The 17,625-nt window shown below is 45.8% G+C and overlaps 1 protein-coding gene across 1 annotated transcript in view; it reads right to left on the bottom strand.

The window, feature by feature from the left end:
* Positions 1–17,625, bottom strand: part of ABTB2 (ankyrin repeat and BTB domain containing 2) — a 147,466-nt gene that overhangs the window by 21,626 nt on the left and 108,215 nt on the right. The window contains exons 2-7 of the mRNA XM_063438123.1: positions 15,739–15,885; positions 14,430–14,643; positions 5,232–5,384; positions 4,799–4,964; positions 3,957–4,046; positions 3,241–3,342 (exon numbers count right to left, since the gene is read on the bottom strand). Coding sequence (XP_063294193.1) covers positions 3,241–3,342; positions 3,957–4,046; positions 4,799–4,964; positions 5,232–5,384; positions 14,430–14,643; positions 15,739–15,885 — 872 coding nt within the window. The remainder of the gene's footprint in view (positions 1–3,240; positions 3,343–3,956; positions 4,047–4,798; positions 4,965–5,231; positions 5,385–14,429; positions 14,644–15,738; positions 15,886–17,625) is intronic.

The raw sequence follows: 17,625 nt of genomic DNA, 5'->3' as shown, positions 1-17,625 counted from the left end.
AATAAACTGCCCACTGTACCACACTGCAAGATGCAAACTGCACACTGTACCACACTGCAAGATGCAAACTGCACACTGTACCACACTGCAAGATGCAAACTGCACACTGTACCACACTGCAAGATTCCAATAAACTGCACACTGTACCACACTGCAAGATGCAAACTGCACACTGTACCACACTGCAAGATGCAAACTGCACACTGTACCACACTGCAAGATTCCAATAAACTGCACACTGTACCACACTGCAAGATGCAAACTGCACACTGTACCACACTGCAAGATTCCAATAAACTGCACACTGTACCACACTGCAAGATGCAAACTGCACACTGTACCACACTGCAAGATGCAAACTGCACACTGTACCACACTGCAAGATTCCAATAAACTGCACACTGTACCACACTGCAAGATGCAAACTGCACACTGTACCACACTGCAAGATTCCAATAAACTGCACACTGTACCACACTGCAAGATGCAAACTGCACACTGTACCACACTGCAAGATGCAAACTGCACACTGTACCACACTGCAAGATGCAAACTGCACACTGTACCACACTGCAAGATGCAAACTGCACGCTGTACCACACTGCAAGATTCCAATAAACTTCACACTGTACCACACTGCAAGATGCAAACTGCACGCTGTACCACACTGCAAGATGCAAACTGCACACTGTACCACACTGCAAGATGCAAACTGCACGCTGTACCACACTGCAAGATTCCAATAAACTTCACACTGTACCACACTGCAAGATGCAAACTGCACGCTGTTCCACACTGCAAGATTCCAATAAACTGCACACTGTACCACACTGCAAGATTCCAATAAACTGCACACTGTACCACACTGCAAGATTCCAATAAACTGTGCACTGTACCACATGGCAACACGCAACCTGCACACTGCAGTATGCTGCAAGACTCAAACTGCACCACATTGCAAAATTCCAATGAACTGCACATTGCGCCACACTGCAAGATTCCATTATACAGCACACTGCGCCACACTGCAAGATTTTATTATACAGCACACTGAGCCACACTGCAAGAATCCATTATACATCACACTGCAAGATTCTATTATACAGCACACTGCGCCACACTGCAAGATTCCATTATACAGCACACTGCGCCACACTGCAAGATTTTATTATACAGCACACTGCGCCACACTGCAAGATTTTATTATACAGCACACTGCGCCACACTGCAAGAATCCATTATACATCACACTGCAAGATTCTATTATACAGCACACTGCGCCACACTGCAAGATTCCATTATACAGCACACTGCGCCACACTGCAAGATTTTATTATACAGCACACTGAGCCACACTGCAAGATTCCATCATACATCACACTGCAAGATTCTATTATACAGCACCCTAAGCCACACTGCAATATTCCATTATACAGCACACTGCGCCACACTGCAAGATTTTATTATACAGCACACTGCGCCACACTGCAAGCTTCCATTATACAGCACACTGCGCAACACTGCAAGAATCCATTATACATCACACTGCGCCACACTGCAAGATTCTATTATACAGCACACTGCGCCACACTGCAAGATTCCATTATACAGCACACTGCGCCACACTGCAAGATTTTATTATACAGCACACTGAGCCACACTGCAAGATTCCATTATACATCACACTGCAAGATTCTATTATACAGCACACTGCGCCACACTGCAAGATTCCATTATACAGCACACTGCGCCACACTGCAAGATTTTATTATACAGCACACTGCAAGATTCCATCATACATCACACTGCAAGATTCTATTATACAGCACCCTAAGCCACACTGCAAGATTCCATTATACAGCACACTGCAAGATTTTATTATACAGCACACTGCGCAACACTGCAACCTTCCATTATACAGCTCACTGCGCCACACTGCAAGAATCCATTATACATCACACTGCGCCACACTGCAAGATTCTATTATACAGCACACTGCGCCACACTGCAAGATTCCATTATACAGCACACTGCAAGATTTTATTATACAGCACACTGCGCCACACTGCAAGATTCTATTATACAGCACACTGCGCCACACTGCAAGATTACATTATACAGCACACTGCGCCACACTGCAAGATATTATACAGCACTCTGCGCCACACTGCAAGATTACATTATACAGCACACTGCGCCACACTGCAAGATTCCATTATACATCACACTGCAAGATTCTATTATACAGCACACTGCGCCACACTGCGCCACACTGCAAGAATCCATTATACATCACACTGCAAGATTCTATTATACAGCACACTGCGCCACACTGCAAGATTCCAATATACAGCACACTGCGCCACACTGCAAGATATTATACAGCACACTGCGCCACACTGCAAGATTCTATTATACAGCACACTGCGCCACACTGCAAGATTACATTATACAGCACACTGCGCCACACTGCAAGATTCTAATATACAGCACACTGCGCCACACTGCAAGATTCTAATATACAGCACACTGCGCCACACTGCAAGATTCTATTATACAGCACACTGCGCCACACTGCAAGATTACATTATACTGCACACTGCAAGATTCCATTATACAGCACACTGCGCCACACTGCAAGAATCCATTAAACATCACACTGCAAGATTCTATTATACAGCACACTGCGCCACACTGCAAGATTCCATTATACAGCACACTGCGCCACACTGCAAGATATTATACAGCACACTGCGCCACACTGCAAGATTACATTATACAGCACACTGCACCACACTGCAAGATTCTATTATACAGCACACTGCGCCACACTGCAAGTTTACATTATACTGCACACTGCGCCACACTGCAAGATTACATTATACTGCACAGTGCGCCACACTGCAAGATTCTATTATACAGCACACTGCGCCACACTGCAAGATTCTATTATACAGCACACTGCACCACACTGCAAGATTCCATTATACAGCACACTGCACCACACTGCAAGATTCTATTATACAGCACACTGCGCCACACTGCAAGATTCTAATATACAGCACACTGCAAGATTCTCTGCAGACAAAGTATACATGTAGATAGAAAGGGAATCTAAGTTTGCTATTCAGGAAATGGATGGATCAGATTATATAACCGATCTGGGTGTGTTACATAGTTTTAGAGTTTATCAATGTTGGCAGATGGGGTTGGAGAGTTGGGTGCTTGTCCGGTACTCACCTGTACTACGGAGATATGCTCATGCAGCACAGCAAATGTCAGTGCCGACCAGTGCCGCGTGTCAGGGTGGACAGATGGGTGTCTGGGAGAACTGCTGGGGACCTGAAAGGTCATTATCAATATATTATTTACAATAAAAGGAATCACTGGAAAAGCAGTGACCAAAACAGCTTATATATTACAACTTTATCATTTTAAATTGTGTCTTATTTGTAGTTGATGGGTTGTGTTTAAATGTAAACTGTTTGAGTATCACATGATATTTAGTTACCCCAGCGTGAGCGATATTTGGGTGCATTTTCAGTCATTTCTTTTATTTTACCGTGGATGTTCTTGAGTGCATTTTTGTTCAACGCAGTGCGATAACATAAAGACTTGTTATGTGTGTGTAGAACTCTAATCTCTGGGTCTGTTAAACACGAAGAAACACACAAACACACAAACAAGAGATGTAATAATTCCCCCAGAAAACGAGTGGAAAGCAATGGAAGGTGTGAACGTGTTGGACGGGTTAATATGTCACCCTGTGCTGACAGTTGGACTGCCTTCCTCCTGCCCTGAGCTTGCTGTCAATGCTGTGAGATTTAACCCTCTCTCCGCCACGACTATGTTATCAATACGTATCAGCAACACTTGGGTTGTTTGCTGAGGTTGAACTTTTTCACATGTCCCCCCACCACCTCTTTATTTGCACCCCGCCACAGGCGGTAACTTACAGCCAAATCCAAGTTTGCTCCGGCTTCAATCAGCATCTGCACCATGGCTTCATCCCCTGCGGCACAGGCGTACATGAGGGGGCTCAGACCCTGTAACGAAATTAAACAGATTCCCCATTAAACACCGCCATTACGACACATGGGTTCACGCTCAATATGAACTTTAATGCAAAACCTTTATCCCAAGTCAAATAAACCCAACCCCACCCTTCTGTACCAGTATGTAGCTACGTTATGTCTGTTAAGCGTCTGTAATCCTGTAATATTGTAGTGCGCTACAGAATCTGTTGGCGCTCTAAATCTCTAAATAGAAGAAACTCAAAGTACTCAAAACCATGGGATAAAATGCAGTAATTCAAAAGTCTTTTAAATAAGACAATACATATTTTTTTTTTCTTTATATTTGAAGCAATTCTTATTTTGTTGTCGGTTTATGCCTATATCGTGAAATATCTATTTCTAGGTATAAATGGAGGTTTTGCACAGTAAGAATAGTGAAGGGTGGTGATTGGCCCACCTAGAGTATACTTTCATGTACTACTGATTGTGACTATATTTATCTCATACGATGGGAAAAAAATAACCATGTGGCTTTTGGATTTCACATTTTATCATAAAAATATCACAATTTATATATTTTTTTTCTACAGCCTTTTTGAAAATGGAGCTGCCCGCAATTGCATGTTAAGGGATATTGTTTGCCTAAAACAGGGGTAGGCAACCTTCGGCACTCCAGATGTTGTGGACTACATCCCCCATAATGCTGTTACACCCATAATGCTGGAAGGTGTAGTCCAAAACTATAAAAATGGTTTAATTCTTGAATGAAGTTTGTATTCTACCTGCTCATCCATAGTATTGACCCCATCAGGCCCCAAGACTCGCACAGCCTGGGGAATGAGGTCAGTTCGGCCGCAGTTCAACATGCGGAAGCCCAAGTCTTGTTGGAATCTCTCCGTGGCTGCCCCAGCGTCCAGGCGTCTCAGGGAACTGAAGCAACACTCGGGCCTAGGGTTTGTAGGGAAGGAAATGTCAGGACAAATGGAAATGAAAGAGAAGAAATTAAGAATAGTGCAGTAGGGAAAAACATCTAAAAGACACCAGAAACAAAATGTCGCTTTTGGATAAATATTACAGAAATAACACTCGATTTAAAATTGTTATATCACCAATATCAGGTTTGATAACATACCAATTATTTATGGTCCTACAATCACTGTATCCCAGCCCTGAAAACGATTCTACTTATTTTTCTTTTACTCTCGTGTGACCTACTTGAGCTGCCGTGGTTCACAGTCCAATCCTGGAAGGAGCAACCTCGCGGTCTGCCTGATGTCATCACTGTCCACTGTCAGACTACGCCGGTGCTCTGCGTAAGTTATGGCAACGCGCATCCACTCCATAAGAGGAGGTAACAGGATGAAAGGCCTTTAAAGAAGGGAATACCAGTTTTTCCGATCCAGTTAATAACAATAATAAAATAATAACCAAAACAACAAAAGGATAACAAAATACTAAACAATTTATTATGCGAACCAGGGAATCTAAACATGTACTAACAATCTTAAACTCTCTTAAGGCTCTGTACACAAGTGTGAAAGCTCCTACAAATTTGTATTTAGAAACTAAAAATTGAAGAAGAATTCACCTTTGAGTTGGAGATAGATCCTCGTTACAGCACTCAGTAATGAATACTGAAGTATTGACCAGGCTGAGGGGCGCAGTGGTGGGACATTGAAACCACACTTATCTCTGTTGCTCTTGAGGGTCACAGGAAGTGTGCAGAGAATTATGGGGCATTTGGAATTTCCATTGTATGCCAGGGTGTGCCAGCCTCGTATTGGATTAATTATTTTTTTTACCTTTTAGTTAGAGCTAAAGTTGTTCGTTTTTAGACTGTCACGTTACCTCTGAAATGACAATTCCTCTTTAATAGAATGGTTATTATTCCTCCCTGGTTTTGACTGCTTCTAGAGCAGGGGTGTCAAATATTGGCCCTCCAACTGTTAAAGGGGTTCTACGTCTAAAACAGCTAGACTACAAGACTAAGCTTTGACACACTGTGTTCTAGAGCAGGTGTAGACAACTTTTGGCAGGATAGATCTTGTGGACTACATCTCCCATAATGTGGTTACAGCCATATTGCTAGCAAAGCATCATGGGAGATATAGTCCACGCCATCTGGAGTGCTGATGGTTGTCCACCCCTGTTCTAGAGGGTGTCAGTGGGCTGGATCTATTAGCCAATTGATCGATTACGGTTTACTAAACTCTAAAAGTATAAATAAAAATATTTAAAAAAAAACTTTAAGATACTCCCACTATATTAAAGGACCACTCTAGTGCCAGGAAAGCATACTCGTTTTCCTGGCACTAGAGTGCCCTGAGGGTGCCCCCACCCTCAGGGACCCCCTCCCGCCCGGCTCTGGAAAGGGGAAAGGGGTAAAAACTTACCTTTTTCCAGCGCTGGGCGGAGAGATCTCCTCCTGCTCTCCTCCTCCGATCCTCCACTTCTCCTCCCCGTCGGCTGAATGCGCACGCGCGGCAAGAGCTGCGCGCGCATTCAGCCGGTCACATAGGAAAGCATTCACAATGCTTTCCTATGGACGCTGGCGTGCTCTCACTGTGAAAATCACAGTGAGAAGCACGCAAGCGCCTCTAGCGGCTGTCAATGAGACAGCCACTAGAGGACATAGGGGGAAGGCTTAACCCATTCATAAACATAGCAGTTTCTCTGAAACTGCTATGTTTATGAAAAAATGGGTTAACCCTAGAAGGACCTGGCACCCAGACCAGCTCATTAAGCTGAAGTGGTCTGGGTGCCTAGAGTGGTCCTTTAAGTGCATCGGCATTACTTTAACCGTTTTACCTTGATTGCTGTATCTGCACATTGTCATACTGCACCTTATGTGTATTCGGAATAAATATTGAAGGGGGGAAAAATATATTAAATTTCTTTAACTTTATTTAATTATGCCCCTTTAATTCTGTCTAACTATATTCAGCAACAAACTGTTTGTACCCCGCTGCTGGAACTGGGCCTCTGCCCCAAATATAATCTCAGGGGGTCTGCTTGATGCACAGGATAGAATGTCTCGCTCACTGCAGAGAATGTCAAGCCTGTTTTATGTCATATCATAAACTGGTTCACAGAGACTCCATATCTCTCCTGTGCAGCTACAGCTTATAAACTACTTTATCATAAGAGAGGTCACCTCTACCTAGACGCCGCCTGAAAGCCATAGGTGGTCTATGCCTGACTTCAGTTTAATAGTGTAACCCAATATATGACTCTACGACTTAAAATATACGTATAGAACATTTGGAAAGTTTGATGGGATATCTAGAGCGCTCCTTGTTGCTCCCAAGGATCAAAGCATGCCAGTTAATTCGGGAACGGTTCAGTTACATCTCCAGGGGGTCTGTTCGTAAAAGGTCGACTTTGAAAATCTCCAGGTTCTGAAAGATCGCCCTCATTACCATAAAATATAAAATTTGTCATCTGGAAAGTTTTGCACTTCAACTAACGTTTATTGATTGTCTTGACCCAGGTAAAGAAGATTGGAGAAGATTATGTACTTGGCAGCGAGGTCAGGCAGAGGAACCTCACACCAGCTAACAAAACCAAGCAAATCCATAGAATGTTTTCAAGATAAAATAAAAGTTATCAGAGTAAGAACTGATAAACAATTATAACTGGCACATGCTAAATATGTTACACAAATTGAAGATTAAATCTCATGTTGCCCTTGGTAGGTTACGAGAGTAGGCCCCCTCCACCAGTCTTCACATAGGGATGGTTATTGGGTCCCGGGGCTCCTGTCTAAATAGTGGGCCCAAGGTGGCCACAGAGGGTCATTTTATGGTTTATCCTGCTCTGGATTGAAACATATAGTAATGGCAGGAATAAACTCAGAGATGTGGTTATAGTCTACAGCCCATGTTACTAAACCCTCAAGGTGGGTAGCAATCATCGAGTAATAAGAGGATGTGAACTTACATTTTCATTTTATAATCTGTCTATCATATTTGTCTCCCAATATCGTTGTTTTCTGTTTTGAAACTTTAGGTAAACGCTTATTAATAATAGAACAACATTGCTGACCACGTTTGTTGGTTGTTTAGGCCGGGGACACCTCACGCTGGAGATGACCACCATTTTTAATGCATTATAAATTACACATTAAAATATGCAAAAATACAAATTAAATATTACATAAATAAAAAATAAAAAAAAGAGTGCAAGCTTTTTACGTTTCCACATCTGTCACGAAAACTTCTGGGATTGTATACACGGCCTTGAGCTCTTCCCAATCCTGAAGCCCCCACTAATTTTATTGGGAGCTGTAAAAATCCCGTAAATCCCAAACAAGCAGGGCTTTATAACGCATAGCTCAGCATTTCGCACAAGTTACACTTATCTAATAAGATAAACAGGACAGGTTCCTAAGCTCATAGCAGCTGCACAGTTTTGTGTAGGGAGTTATTTGAAGTGATTGCATCCAAGTTAGCGGTTAAACAGCCAGAATAGGTGGAGACTTGTATAACTTTGGGATCAAAGCATGTATACTTGGCTCAAGCACTTGAACTGACAGACAGGATGCATTCATTCATCCTATGAGTGAATCTTTTAGCAAAGGGGTTGGGCTTACAGCTGCAGCACTGTAACCACCTTAGCCCCTTTGTACATGTGTCTCTTTAACAACAACAACAACAACAACGTGATGGTTAACTTTGTCAATACAGATATTTATGGGCTAGATTTCCCATGATGCTCAGCCACTCTTAAAGAGAAAGTGCTATGAATGGCGTGGACTGGTATATATATATATATATATATATATATATATATACACACACAATTTAAGCTGATTTGCAGTGTAACAGCATCAACATATCATGTTAAGGTAAAATGAATTTGGAGAAAGAGCAGGAAATCTCCAGAGCATGATATTTAATCTGTGCGTTGAACACGGTTTGGAACACATGGAAGTATTTTGAGATAAAGTGCAGATGATATGTGGAGCGGCTTCCGCGATGATAAATTCTTGTGCTGTTTCACATTAAAGAGGAGGGAGGCGCATGTCATGTCAGACACGTTACAGGATGGCACTGAGGTAGCTGTTGAGTTTTTGTCCCTGTTTAAACTTTACAGACAAGAAAATGTAATTTGTTCATCTGGGAGTAACAACCTCATCTGTTAGAATGTTACAAACCAAGCTGGATTAACCCATTCAGGACTGGAGACCAGGTGTGCTGAACAACGCTTTGCTGCCGCTGCTCTAAATATTAGCTGTGGACTGTAAGTCTCATCATCCTAACCCTAAATAGATCGCTAGTATGAGGAATTGCAGTCCATAGTTTCTCCATTATCTACGAGGATTAGGGAAACCTGCACTGAAGATGGGCTAGAAATCTACTACTGGGGGTTGAGAGTGATAGGGGTTTTAGTCTACTACATCTTCACGGAGGCTTGGGATGTACATGCATGTTTGCAGAATGGGGACATTGGGGTACACTGTAATAATGCATGTCGTTAATAAACACAGCTAGAATGACATCACACCTTAGGAATGCTGCAAGGTTACTGGTTTTTAGATTTAGACACAACCCCACCTACTATTATATCACGACATACACCGCACAGTAGTGATGTCACGACATACACCGCACAGTAGTGATATCATGACATATAGTCCACAGTAGTGATGTCCCGCCATACAGTGCACAGTAGTGATGTCCCGCCATACAGTGCACAGTAGTGAGGTCCCGCCATACAGTGCACAGTAGTGAGGTCCCGCCATACAGTGCACAGTAGTAAGGTCCCGCCATACAGTGCACAGTAGTGATGTCAGGACATACAGTGAATAGTAGTGATGTCAGGACATACAGTGAATAGTAGTGATGTCATGACATACAGTGCACAGTGGTAATGTCATGGCATACAATACAGAGCACAGTAGTGATGTCATGGCATACAATACAGAGCACAGTAGTGATGTCACGGCATACAGTGCACAGTAGTGATGTCATGGCATACAGAGCACAGTAGTGATGTCATGGCATACAATACAGAGCACAGTAGTGATGTCAAGGCATACAGAGCACAGTAGTGATGTCAAGGCATACAGAGCACAGTAGTGATGTCATGGCATACAATACAGAGCACAGTAGTGATGTCACGGCATACAGTGCACAGTAGTGATGTCACGGCATACAGTGCACAGTAGTGATGTCATGGCATACAGAGCACAGTAGTGATGTCATGGCATACAGAGCACAGTAGTGATGTCATGGCATACAGTGCACAGTAGTGATGTCATGGCATACAGTCAGGGCCAGACTAGCCTACCGGGATACCGGGAAATTTCCCGGTGGGCTGTCGGCACCTGGGGCCAGGCAGACACCTGGGTCTGCTGGCGGCCGCTGGGGGAGCTGGCTGTTCTGTCTCTGCTCCCCAGCGCGCAGCTTAATGAGACTGGGGCCCGAATATGACGTCATATTCCGGCCCCGGTCTGATTAAGCTGTGCGCGAGGGCGGGGGAGCAGAGACAGAACAGCCAGCTCCCCCTGCGGCTGCCAGCAGACCTCCCCCAGCGGCCGCCAGCAGACCCAGCCGGTCACCCACAAGTAATATGTGTCATTCTGTCAGTATGTGTGTCTGTGCCTTGGTGTGTGTGTGTCATCTGTGTCATGGTGTTTGTCTGTGTCATGGTGTGTGTCTGTATCATGGTGTGTGTCTGTGTCGTCTGTGTCATGGTGTGTGTCTGTGTCATCTGTGTCATGGTGTGTGTCTGTGTCATCTGTGTCATGGCGTGTGTCTGTGTCATGGCGTGTGTCTGTGTCATGGCGTGTGTCTGTGTCATGGCGTGTGTCTGTGTCATGGCGTGTGTCTGTGTCATGGCGTGTGTCTGTGTCATGGCGTGTGTCTGTGTCATGGCGTGTGTCTGTGTCATGGCGTGTGTCTGTGTCATGGCGTGTGTCTGTGTCATGGCGCGTGTCTGTGTCATGGCGCGTGTCTGTGTCATGGCGCGTGTCTGTGTCATGGCGCGTGTCTGTGTCATGGCGCGTGTATGTGTCATGGCGCGTGTATGTGTCATGGCGCGTGTATGTGTCATGGCGCGTGTATGTGTCAGGGCGCGTGTCTGTGTCAGGGCGTGTGTCTGTGTCAGGGTGTGTGTGTGTGTCTGTGTGTATTTAAAAAGTGTTTTTACTCACCTTTTTTTTTTTCCTCCCCACACCGTGCTGGTCTCCCCTCGACTGGCCCTGCCTCTATGGCTGAGATCATCAAGGATTGGCTGCAAAGGCCCTGAATGTAGGTGCTGCACACTGTGCAATCACACTGTGCAGCACTGACACAGGAAGCACCTCTAACACCTGTCTGAGTGACTGTCACTAGAGGTGTCACTAGGAAGCAATGTAAACACTGCCTTTTCTCAGAAAAGTCAGTGTTTACATTGAAAAGCCTGCAGGGACAGGCTATAGACACCAGAACTACATTAAGCTGTGTGCTTGCCTGCTAGTGAGTGAGCTTGCTTGTGTATGTGTATGTACCAGCTAGTGAGTGAGTTTGTGTTTTTATGCCAATGAGCTTATGTATATCAGTGACATTGTTTGTCTATGAGGCTGTGTATCAATGAGCTTGTGTGTGTCAGTGAGAATGTCTGTGTCTGCATGTGAGTATGATTAATGTATAATTAAACGTTTTATTCTGAAAGGACCAATATTATACATTAGAAAAAGTGATTATATATATATATATATATATATATATATATATATATATATATATATATATATATATCTCAACAATCTGGGGCGGCAAGACATTGCCTTACATATTACATACGGCAATATATGTCGCAATGACTTATGGGGCTGGCATATATTTTTTTTCCAGGGCTGCTTTGTATCCCTAGTCCGGCCCTGCATACAGAGCACAGTAGTGATGGCATGGCATACAATACAGTGCACAGTAGTGATGTCACTCCATACAGTAACAGAGGCGGCTCTAGACTTTATGAGGCCTTAGGCGAAACTCAAACATGAGGCCCCACTAACAAAAAAGTGTCAGTGTATGTGCCTGAGAGTGTCTGACAGAGTATCCTTGTGTGTGAATGTATGTTTTTGTCTGAGACCCTATGTGTATAGGGTAGCTGCTTGAAGTGTGTTGTGTGTATGGGGGGGTGATGGTGAGAAGGAGAGGCGGGTGAGGGTGACAGGGAGGTGATGGTGTGGGGGGTGATGTGAGAGGGGTGATGGTAATGTTAGAAGGGGGGTAATGTGAGAAGGAGGGGGAGTTGATGGTGAGGGGGGTAGATGGTGAGGGGGGGTAGATGGTGAGGGGGGGTAGATGGTGAGGGGGGTAGATGGTGAGGGGGTAGATGCTGAGGGGGGTAGATGCTGAGGGGGGTAGATGCTGAGGGGGGTAGATGCTGAGGGGGGTAGATGCTGAGGGTGGTGGGGGTGGTGAGGCTGAGGGTGGTGGGGGATGGTGAGGCAGAGGGTGGTGGGGTGGTGAGGATGAGGGTGGTGAGGCTGAGGGTGGTGGGGTGGTGAGGCTGAGGGTGGTGGGGGTGGTGCTGGGGGTGGTGGTGAGGCTGAGGGTGGTGGGGTGATGCTGGGGGTGGTGCTGAGGGTGGTGCTGAGAGTGGTGGGGGTGATGCTGAGGGGGGTGGGGTGGTGAGGCTGAGGGGGGTGGTGAGGCTGAGGGGGTGGGGGTGATGTTGAGGGTGGGAGGGCGGTGAGGCAGAGGGTGGTGGGGGTGATGTTGAGGGTGGTGGTGGGGTGAGGCTGAGGGTGGTGGTGGGGTGAGGCTAAGGGTGGGGGGTGGTGAGGCTGAGGGTGGTGGGGGGTGGTGATGCTGAGGGTGGTGTGGGGGGTAGTGAGGCTGAGGGTGATTGGGGGTGGTGATGCTGAGGGTGGTGTGGAGCTGAGGGTGGTGGGGGGGTAGTGGGGCTGAGGGTGGTGGGGGGGTAGTGAGGCTGAGGGTGGTGGGGGGTAGTGAGGCTGAGGGTGGTGGGGGGTAGTGAGGCTGAGGGTGGTGGGGGTATTGAGACTGAGGGTGGTGAGGCTGAGGGTGGTTGGGGGATGGTGAGGCTGAGGGTGGTGATGCTGAGGGTGGTGTGGGGGGTGGTGATGCTGAGGGTGGTGTGGGGGGTGGTGATGCTGAGGGTGGTGTGGGGGGTAGTGAGGCTGAGGGTGGTGGGGGTAGTGAGGCTGAGGGTGGTGGGGGTAGTGAGGCTGAGGGTGGTGGGGGGTAGAGAGGCTGAGGGTGGTGGGGGGTAGTGAGGCTGAGAGTTGTGGGGGGGTAGAGAGGCTGAGGGTTGTGGGGGGTAGTGAGACTGAGGGTGGTGGGGGGTATTGAGGCTTAGGGTGGTGTGGGGGTGGTGAGGCTGAGGGTGGTGGGGGGGGAGTGAGGCTGAGGGTGGTGGGGGGGTAGTGAGGCTGAGGGTGTTGTGGGGGGTAGTGAGGCTGAGGGAGGTGGGGGTGAGGCTGAGGGTTGTGTGGGGGGTAGTGGGGCTGAGGGTGGTGGGGGGTGAGGCTGAGGGTGGTTGGGGTAGTGAGGCTGAGGGTGGTTGGGGTAGTGAGGCTGAGGGTGGTGTGGGGGGTAGTGAGGCTGAGGGTGGTGTGAGGGGTATTGAGGCTGAGGGTAGTGGGGGGCGTAGTGAGGCTGTGGGGGGTAGTGAGGCTGAGGGAGGTGGGGGTGAGGCTGAGGGTTGTGTGGGGGGCAGTGGGGCTGAGGGTGGTGGGGGGTGAGGCTGAGGGTGGTGTGGGGGGTAGTGAGGCTGGGGGCAGGGTGAGGCTGAACCTACCTTAATTTCCCTGGTGGTCCAGTGGGCTCCCTGGTGGTCCGGTGGCCACTGCTTCCGGTCTGCAGCTCCGCTGAGCTGCAGACCATGTAATCTCGCGAGTGAATCAGAGCGTTGCCGTGGTAACCCGCGGCAACGCTCTGATTGGCCGGTTCTCGCGAGACACATGGTCTGCAGCTCTGCTCACTGCGGAGCTGCAGACCAGTGTCTGCGGTGGCTGGCCGGGCAGCCAGGAGGGGCCTCGCACCCGGCGGCATACCGGACAAGCCGCCGGGCCCCCTCCTGGTGTCAGGTCCGAGGACCTGACACACTCTGCCCACAGGCGGTTTAGGCGGCCGCGAGGCCCCAGCCAGCGCGAGGCCTTAGGCGGCCGCCTAAACCGCCTAATTAGAGAGCCGCCTCTGAGTACACAGTAGTGATGTCACTCCATACAGAGCACAGTAGTGATGTCACTCCATACAGAGCACAGTAGTGATGTCATTGCATACAGTGCACAGTAGTGATGTCATGGCATACAGTGCACAGTAGTGATGTCATGGCATACAGTGAATAGTAGTGATGTCATGGCAGTCCATGCTTCGTATATCCCGTGCAGTAGATAACACAGAGATGATATATTTGATGTCATAGAATAATATTATAACCTCTAGATGGGACTCTCACCTCTCATTATTTAGGGCCATCCTGGGGGGATCCAAGTTGGGATTCTCCATGGATTCCATCTGGGAACAGCGCAGGAAGTAGTAAAGTGTATGCAGAGAGTCTGGGGACCATGTTATGTGATGCTGTGGGTGGCGTGTGTGTCGTCCTGGGCTCAGACCAGGCCTCGGGGTGCTCAGACATTGCATGTGGTGCATGGCACGGGAGACCAAATCACCTGTGGGTACAAGGAGATCACTAGATCAGCTTAACAAGTAAATCACTAAATCAGGTTAACCAGGACATAACTAGATCATCTTAACCAGGAGATCACTAGATCAGCTTAACCAGGAGATCACTACATCAGCTGGTTAACCAGGAGATCACTACATCAGCTGGTTAACCAGGAGATCACTAGATTAGCTTAACCAGGAGATCACTAGATTAGCTTAACCAGGAGATCACTAGATTAGCTTAACCAGGAGATCACTAGATCAGCTCAACCAGGACATAACTAGATCAGCTCAACGAGTAAATCACTCGATCAGCTGGTTAACCAGGAAATCACTAGATTAGCTTAACCAGGAGATCACTACACCAGCTTAACCAGGAGATCACTACACCAGCTTAACCAGGAGATCACTACACCAGCTGGTTAACCAGGAGATCACTAGATTAGCTTAACCAGGAAATCACTACATCAGCTTAACCAGGAAATCACTAGATTAGTTTAACCAGGAGATCACTAGATCAGTTTATCGTGAAGATCACTACATCAGCTTAACCAGGAGATCACTAAAAAGTAAAAGCACTTAATCTTGACTATTTCAATAAAATGTATTCTGTTTGGAGAGCAGATCTTCCTATTTCATTTTAAAATATATTTCTTTTATTTGAGGCTACTGCTCTGAGGTAGCAGCGTCAGCTACTTAGCAGCAACATCTTTATTACGCGATATCAAATAAAATCTGTACTCCTCTAATGTCTCACCAGTCTATAGAACAGAGAGCCTGATGTGCCAATATTGTTTCTAGGGCCATGAATGCATGCCCCACCTTTAAGTGGATTCCCTGGCCCAATTCCTGGCAAGCTACGCTTTACATGAAGTACCAATAAATCACACATTGTACCCGGGTGACCTCAGGCTGACCACAAGGCACAGCGCAGGTACAGCAAATTTACATTTTCACGTTGTAACTAGGAAGTGAAGTCCATCATTTGAAATAGCCCATAATATTTACATGTCATAAGGTGACTCGTGGTGGCATGTTTGTCACATTCCTTGTCATGTCATGCTGCCATTTATAGTATTGATGGAACTGGCTTTACTTACTTAGCTCCGAGATACTTCCAACGCAGGTAGCAAGCAGCGACTGCTCCAAGGTGCGTAGCTCCAGGTGTGTGTAGGCATTGGTAGTTTCATCCTTCACACGGGAACAATCATTATAAGGACTGAAGTATGGAGGGAGCGAAAGAACGCCTGGAAAAGGAATTTAAAAAATATTAATGTGTTAGCCGGTACAGACAGACAATCTCATTCACTGTTCTGTATTGGATTCTATAAAAAAAAAAAATATATATATATATATATATATTAATGGTTTTCTAAAAATATACTTTACACCCATAGCTTCAAAGTCAATGAAATGCGACATTTCTTTCCGGTTGCCCGAATTCCCCATTTATCGCACTTCTTTATAAGACTGGAAAAGCGAATGAAAACATAGATTTTCCGTGTCCGTTATTTTTCAGTATGAAGCGTAGAATTGTGCTTTCCAGAAGATCTGTTTGAAAACTAATCTCTGAAACAGACGAGGAAAGTATTCAGGCGAAAATCCATTTTGGTACAAGTGCATCAAGCGTCTGCCAAACTTTCTCCTGTAGCATTCAGCAGTAATGGTAGCGCAATAAAACGAAGCTTTGCAGACTGGTTTCCTAATCAGCGTTTGGCCATATGTTATAGCCATTTTCAGTTTAACAATGTATCACTTGAGGGTAGGCTGGCAAGATTTAATCCATGGGGCAAGCTGATGCAATGGCCTGGGACAAAGTCAATCCTTGTAATTCTTTCAAGACAAACAAAATCCCCTCATTAATTCTCTATACTCTATTAAAAGAAACCCAAAAGGTAATGGCTACTAGCTTCTGTTTAATTCTTTTTTCAAGTTAATTTCCAATTTTTTAAAAAAAATCTTTTTTTTTTTGTTTAATGTATTTTAGACTATTTTCAAACTTTCAATGTACTTATCTAATCCAACCCAGTTTTCCCATGATGCCTTGTGTCTCTTAAACTACACATCAACGTAGCGGGATGAGTTCACACTGACCTCAAGGATTTGAGAATTCAGTTACAAATTGCTCATGGCATTCAGAGAAGCGGAGTGCGTATTAGTACCAACTAAAAAATGAGAGCATTGTGAGAAAGATAAGATGGCTTATATTAAATGGTCTAGTCGTGACATATCTGACGTCAATCGTACCTTAAAAAGTCCTCGTTACTAGGAGCACATAGCAGACGCACAAAGGGCATTTCCCATTTGCTAGAGCTATGACGGCTCACTTTGGCACTCCAGATATTTAGAAGTTACAATTCCTATGATGCTTAGCCAGCGTCCCCAATCTTATATCCCAGATGTCCAGTGTAACAATGGATGTACAGATGTCGGACATAATGCATGTTGTTATTTTAGAATGTTACTTCCAGTCTCCTTGGTAAAAGCAAGCACAGTCCATCAGCCCATAACAGCTTTAAGGGACACTGTATATGCTTTATCTCATTGAAGTGGCTATAGTGTCTGGTGCCATACTGTCAGTGTTTTTTAATCTCTTTATGTATTAATGCTAAGGGGACACCAGGCACTATAACCACTTCAAAGAGATTAAATGGTTATCGTGATTACAGTGTCCCTTTAATACCAAAAGATTTCTGGTCTCATCTATTGTCTACATATCAGCCTCTCTCCCTCCGGCTGGATGAGGCAGAACACAGTGTTATATTCACAGTTGGCTCAATCACCGTCGTCCATCCAGGCCCTGTATTGTCAAACTTGGAATAGGATTTAACTCAAATATACAGGATATGTGGAGGAGCAAAAGGGAGAACTGAGAGTGAGCCAGAGACAATTCAGATTTGAAGCAAAGATCAGACTACAAAGTCTACTGAGAACAGGGTCAAATACACTAATCTGTCCGCAAAGGGCAGAACGTTCAGGAACATACG

Source organism: Pelobates fuscus, chromosome 12, assembly GCF_036172605.1.
Source record: "Pelobates fuscus isolate aPelFus1 chromosome 12, aPelFus1.pri, whole genome shotgun sequence".
NCBI classification, from domain to species: Eukaryota; Metazoa; Chordata; class Amphibia; order Anura; family Pelobatidae; genus Pelobates; species Pelobates fuscus.
Note: the sequence above shows the minus strand (reverse complement) of the source record. Positions and strands in the feature narration are given on the sequence as shown.